The 6,349-nt window shown below is 43.7% G+C and overlaps 1 protein-coding gene across 50 annotated transcripts in view; it reads left to right on the top strand.

The window, feature by feature from the left end:
- LOC108883302 (uncharacterized) overlaps positions 1 to 6,349 on the top strand; it is a 49,114-nt gene that overhangs the window by 35,507 nt on the left and 7,258 nt on the right. For 33 of the 50 annotated variants that reach the window (XM_051077047.1, XM_051077005.1, XM_051077004.1 and 30 more), the window contains 4 exons: positions 2,819 to 2,980; positions 3,443 to 3,547; positions 3,834 to 3,964; positions 4,360 to 6,202. The exons of 16 other annotated variants lie outside the window; for them this stretch is intronic. In XM_051077047.1, coding sequence (XP_050933004.1) covers positions 2,819 to 2,980; positions 3,443 to 3,547; positions 3,834 to 3,964; positions 4,360 to 6,202 — 2,241 coding nt within the window. The remainder of the gene's footprint in view (positions 1 to 2,818; positions 2,981 to 3,442; positions 3,548 to 3,833; positions 3,965 to 4,359; positions 6,203 to 6,349) is intronic. One more of the 50 variants, XM_051077001.1, reaches the window with a different exon arrangement.

Below are 6,349 nucleotides of genomic sequence, written 5' to 3'. Positions count from 1 at the left end.
AATGAATATGTAGTAGTCCTTCCATTAGCAGTAGAGCTCTAATCCTGGCTGGCATGTTCCCCACGAGCCTTTCACACTGTTGAGGGGGAATCTTGTCCCATTCTTCTTGAATTACTGCTTTTAATTCTTCTAAACTCTTTGGTTTACGCTTTGAAACAGACCTTTTGATAATCCACCACAGATTTTCAATGGGGCTCATGTCCGGGGATTGAACTGGCCACTCTAAGACCTGGATACAGTGCTCCTACAGCCAAGTTCTGCTGGCCCTGGATGTGTGGTGAGGAGCATTATCTTGTTGAATCATCCAGTTTTGACCTGGACTGAACAGTGCACGTGAAGAAGGGAGCATGTGTCCAATGTGCCATCACAGACAGTGAGATGACCAACACCAGCAGCACTCATGCATCCCCAAACCATGATACTGCCTCCACCATGCCACCAAGCTCCACCTGCGTACCCTCACATTATCAGAAGGAGGACAAAGCCGGAAACTGGACTCATCTGACCACAGAATCTTCTTCCAGTTCCTGGCTGTCCAGTTCTTGTGTGCTTGGGCCCAACGACTCCGGGCTAACCTCTGTCTCTCATTGATCAGGGGCTTGATCTAAAAGTCAGCCACGTACAGTGTGGGTGGAACACTGGACACCAGTTTGGTTTGACGTCATTCGTCATTTGATGTCATTCAGTGGTTTTCCCTGCACATGCGGATCAGGATGTGGTCATTTCTTGCTGAGGAAACCCTTGGACGCCCAGATCTTGGTTTGTCTTCCAAGCTGTTGGTTCGTCTGTATTTCTGCAGAGTGTATCCAGCTGCTGAAGGTCTGGCGGCAGCTGTACCCTTCCTGGCTGAGAATCTGTATCTTCAGGTGTTTCCTGCGTTAGGTTCCTTGTTTTAGCCATTTTTGTCTCTGAAGAACTTTTTAAATGTGCTGGCTTTATATAGACACAAAGCACAGCCACAAAAATGGTGTCTTTTAATAAAAAGCACGACCTTCATTAGTGGATCACTGATGAAGCTCGTGACAAATGCTCATGCTGTTATTCTGCAACTTCTGCTACATCAAGTCATCTAGGAACTGTAAATTATACATGAAGGTCTTTTAAAGACCATAAACATTACATCTCCTCTGAGCAGCTGATCACCGCCTGGAAACAGAACGAGGTCCAGGTCCATGAGATCCAGGTCCACCTCTGATCAAACAATAAAAGATAAGGAGGAAGAACTGAATGATATCATATAAAAACTGATCATCACAGCTGTCACTGTTAAAATGTTAGTTTTACAGCTTCAGGTTCACACACAAAGATAAACATGTACAGCTGAAAATATTTCTTTCAAAGATTGAAGTCTTCACCAACAGACTGTAAACACTCATTTTCAACTTCAGGTTATTTTCTAACATTAAAGCCTGACTGCAGCTACTTTGAACCACTGAAGCTGTTTATCACTTCATTCAGGATTTAACTGTCTACAACTGTGGCTGTAATAGGTTTGTGGTGTGGCCAGCAGAGGGCGACACAACACCACAGAGAACTTTGATGATGCTTTGCGATGAAACAAAGTTGGACAGAGTAAATTACACTGTTTGCATGATGAAACTAGTTTTATTCTTCTTTTATTACATGTTTCCTGTTTCCTCCACTCTTTCAGCAGAACCTGTGTGATGACTTTTATTTCACCAGTTCACAGCACTGACATGTCTGGATGGAAGAAAGTATAATAGAAGTGAAGGAAAGTTGAGCAACTGAAACTTCAAAAATAACAGTGTTAATGACTTTAGAGTCGCAGTGTTTCTGGGTTTATTCCAGCTGCTGATCAAATGAATCTGAGCTCATTTATGACCTGGATAATTAAAATCTAATGTAATCACCTTTAGATTTTTCTTTAGCTCAGAACCTGCAGAGCGACACGTGCACACTAACGTAAATACACACGACAGCGTAGGCTACGTAGACTCTACCTGGATCCTACGCCACGTTCAAACAACCACCTGGTGGATTGTAGGAGTATTTGCACAACAGACCCGGAAAATAAACTTTCACCGGAAATCGAAGGCGTCGTCTCCGTGTTCGTAGCTAACAGCGCGCGGACAGTCAGAAAACTTCATCTGAAAGCTTCATAGTTTGAGCTGTGAGTGACTGTTGAACGTTGGGAGCGACTTTTCCAACCGTTTATTTCCGTTAGGAGCGGCTGACCGTTACTGCGCTGATTTTAATGCAGAGGTCGAAGCTCGTCGAAGTTTAACGAAGTAAAATCGTGAGAAAAGTTGGTTTTCTGTGAGTCCAGCGCCGAGAAAGACAGGAGGGAGAAAGAGGATATAACGGAATCACAGGTTTGAACCGAACACAGCCGAGAAAACAAGAGAAGAGGACGAAACAAACAGACTGAAAGTGAAAGTATGAAGTCAGTCCAGACGCCATTTTGACTCCACAGCAGAAATAAACAGGACGTGTGCAGGGTGAGTGATAATATCAGGTCTATAAATAATGATTGTTCACATTATTGATTCATCTGCTGAATGTTTGTGTTTAGACCGTCGTACTGTTTTATAGATAAACCCCCAGTATAAAGTCACAGAGTCTCAGAGTCACATCTTCACATGTTGTTCCCTTTTTTATTTTCCTGGTTTCTTCGCTCTCACAGATAAATATGGAACATGTGATGTTTATGTGAAGTCTGAGCAGTTGTTGGGTTTAAACCACAGTCACAGTTTGTCTTTATGATGGATAGAAAATACTCATGGTTTTAATTCTACTAATGTCAAATAACTAAGATGGAGAAGTGACTGGGTTTATTAAACTGTGTGTGTGTCTCCAGTGTTACAGGTTTACCTCTCAGACCAGAGAAGATGAAGGATTTGGAGGAAGAGGAGGACAGAGCAGAGTCTCCAGGATCCAGCTGTCTGTCTATGAAGAGTGACTGGTCCAAAGATTTTAATCCTCCACTCTTCAGTAATGAACCTGGACCCTCAGACAGAAAGTAAGAGACAGTTTCTACTGTAAGCTGACCTGAAGATGATTCAGTTTTCTAATGTTGTTTAATAACCTTTATTACAACACTGAGTTTTTAAAAATGCATCTTTAAATGAGCACTGACAGCCTTATTTCCTCCACTGAAGAGAACTCAACAACTGTTCTGAAATATTTATTGTTTTTTCTTCAACCAGTATTTCAGGTTCAGTAGCAGAGGACAGATGGTTTAGTTTGAGCCACTTCCTTTCTAGACATCTGGTTGATACTGCCAAAAATACCATCCTATTTTTAGGACTTATTAATGTGTATTCCAAGATAATAAATCACCAGAGCCATCTGCAAAGCTGTCGTCATTATACATGTTAAAAAAATCAAAGTTCATCCCTCACAGCTACGGACTACCTCAACTAAACTATACATCTGCTCTTTACAAGTGTTAAAATGTGTAAAGTTTGTGTTTTCTCCACAGACGGAGAGCAGAGTCTCCAGGATCCAGCTGTCTGTCTATGAAGAGTGACTGGTCCAAAGAAAAACCTCCACTCTTCAGTAATGAACCTGGACCCTCAGACACAAAGTAAGAGACAGTTTCTACTGTGAACTGACCTGAAGATGATTCAGTTTTCTAATGTTGTTTAATAACCTTTATTACAACACTGAGTTTTTAAAAATGCATCTTTAAATGAACTGTCTCTTGTTCAAATGCATAAAAATGGAACAAGGGAATGTGAATTTCTACACACAGCCTGCTGATTCATCTTACAGATAATGTAAAGACTGTAGAGCTGCGTTCATCTTTTGAGCTGGAGGTTTGTCTTCCACTGATGTAACATCTCATAATGAATGTGTTGATGTCTTCACAGAAAGAGGAAGAGGAGTGGTGTTTCTGTGGAGGAGCAGCTGTCCTGCTGTGATCTGTGTCAGGACGTCCTGAAGGATCCAGTCTCTACAGCCAGTCAGACCAGCACTGTATGGGGCGGCTGTGGCTCAGGAGGTAGAGCAGTCATGTGTAGTCATGTGTGCAAATGTGTGTGTCTGTGTTAGAAAGCACTATTGTATGGAAGTGCTGTATGAATGTGTGTGTGACTGGGGTGAATGTGATCTGTAGTGTGAAGCTCTTTGAGTGGTCGAAAAGACTAGGAAAGCGCTATATAAGTACAGTCCATTACTACACAAAGTAAGACTGAACATGTGTCTGCTGATGTCATCATTTGTGAAAACAGGACTTGTTGTTTTCTACAGAGTCATTTGTTCTATCACACAGCTCTGACATTTAAGATGATTCTAAAGAGCACAACATGAAAAAGCTTTTCTCTGCTTGTTTTTCTGGAGCTGATGAAAAGAATCAGATTGTCTTTCTTTAGTCTGACAGTGTTTGTTGTCTTTCAGCAGATAGTGGTCTGCAGGAGGTTTTAGATGAACATAAGATCAGTCTGAGGAGGAGATGTGAACGTGTGACTGAAGGAACTGATGGAACAGGAAGTAGAACCCTCCTCAACAGGATCTACACTGAGCTCTACATCACAGAGGGACAGAGTGAAGAGGTTAATACCCAACATGAGGTGATGCAGCTGGAGACAGCTTCCAAGGAGAAGACCCTCCATGACACTCCAATCAGGTGCCAGGACATCTTTAAAGCCTTACCTGACCAACAGAGACACATCAGAGTGGTTCTGACCAACGGCGTCGCTGGTGTTGGAAAAACCTTCTCAGTGCAGAAGTTCACTCTGGACTGGGCAGAGGGCTTGGAAAACCAAGATGTCAGTCTGCTGGTTCTGCTTTCGTTCAGGGAGCTGAACCTGATCAGAGATGAGCAGTACAGTCTTCTCACGCTGCTCCATGTTTTCCATCCAACATTACAGAAGGTCACAGCAGAGAAGCTGGCTGTCTGTAAAGTTCTGTTCATCTTTGACGGCCTGGATGAAAGCAGACTTTCACTGGATTTCAACAACAGGAAGGTTGTGTCTGACGTCACACAGAAGTCATCAGTCAACCAGCTGCTGACAAACCTCATCCAGGGGAATCTGCTTCCCTCGGCTCTGGTCTGGATAACTTCCAGACCTGCAGCGGCCAATCAGATCCCTCCTTCATGTGTTGACAGGGTAACAGAAGTACGAGGCTTCACTGACCCACAGAAGGAGGAGTACTTCAGGAGGAGATCCAGTGATGAAGAGCTGTCCAACAGAACCATCTCACACATCAAGACCTCCAGGAGCCTCCACATCATGTGTCAAATCCCAGTCTTCTGCTGGATCACTGCTACAGTTCTGGAGCACATGTTGACTACAGAGCAGAGAGGAGAGCTGCCCAAGACCCTGACTGACCTGTACTCACACTTCCTGCTGGTTCAGACAAAGAGGAAGAAGAACAAGTACCATGAGGGACATGAGACGAGTCCACAGGAGCTGACGGAGGCTGACAGGGAAGTTCTTCTGAAGCTGGGGAGGCTGGCGTTTGAACATCTGGAGAAAGGAAACATCATGTTCTACCAAGAAGACCTGGAGCAGTGTGGTCTTGATGTGACAGAGGCCTTGGTGTACTCAGGAGTTTGTACAGAGATCTTCAAAAGAGAGAGTGTGATCTTCCAGAAAACAGTCTACTGCTTTGTTCATCTGAGCGTTCAGGAGTTTCTGGCTGCAGTCTACATGTTCCACTGTTTCACCAACAGGAAGACACAGGTACTGGAGGACTTCCTGGGAAAAGACAGAGACTCAAAACCAAAAACTTTTCTTGGGAAGATTTCTAAGATTTTTGGAAACAGTGGTCCATCTCTGGATGTCTTCCTGAGCAGAGCCATGGAGAAATCCCTTAAAAGTAAAAATGGCCACCTGGACCTGTTTGTTCGCTTCCTTCATGGCCTCTCTCTGGAGTCCAACCAGAGACTCTTAGGAGGTCTGCTGGGTCAGACAGACAACAGTCCAGAAATCATCCAGAGAGTCATCAACAACCTGAAGAAGATGAACACGTCCAACATCTCTCCTGACAGAAGCATCAACATCTTCCACTGTCTGATGGAGATGAACGACCACTCAGTCCATCAGGAGATCCAAGAGTTCTTGAAGTCAGAGAACAGATCAGAGAAGGAACTCTCTGTGATCCAGTGCTCAGCTCTGGCCTACATGCTGCAGATGTCAGAGGAGGTTCTGGATGAGTTGGACCTGAACAAGTACAACACATCAAAGGAGGGACGACGGAGACTGATCCCAGCTGTGAGGAACTGCAGAAAGGCTCGGTGAGTCCAGACATGATCATTACAATTATCAGTCAGTAGATTAGTAGTTTAGTTGTTCAGATCTACACAGTATTAAATGATTGTCTAATGTCTAACAGGATAAGATGATGAAGTGATGACATTTTCTATCCAAAAGGTCAAACAGCA

The sequence above is a fragment of the Lates calcarifer genome, linkage group LG17, assembly GCF_001640805.2.
Source record: "Lates calcarifer isolate ASB-BC8 linkage group LG17, TLL_Latcal_v3, whole genome shotgun sequence".
Lineage (NCBI taxonomy): Eukaryota > Metazoa > Chordata > Actinopteri > Centropomidae > Lates > Lates calcarifer.
The sequence above is the reverse complement of the archived record's forward strand: the minus strand, read 5'-3'. Positions and strand labels throughout refer to the sequence as shown.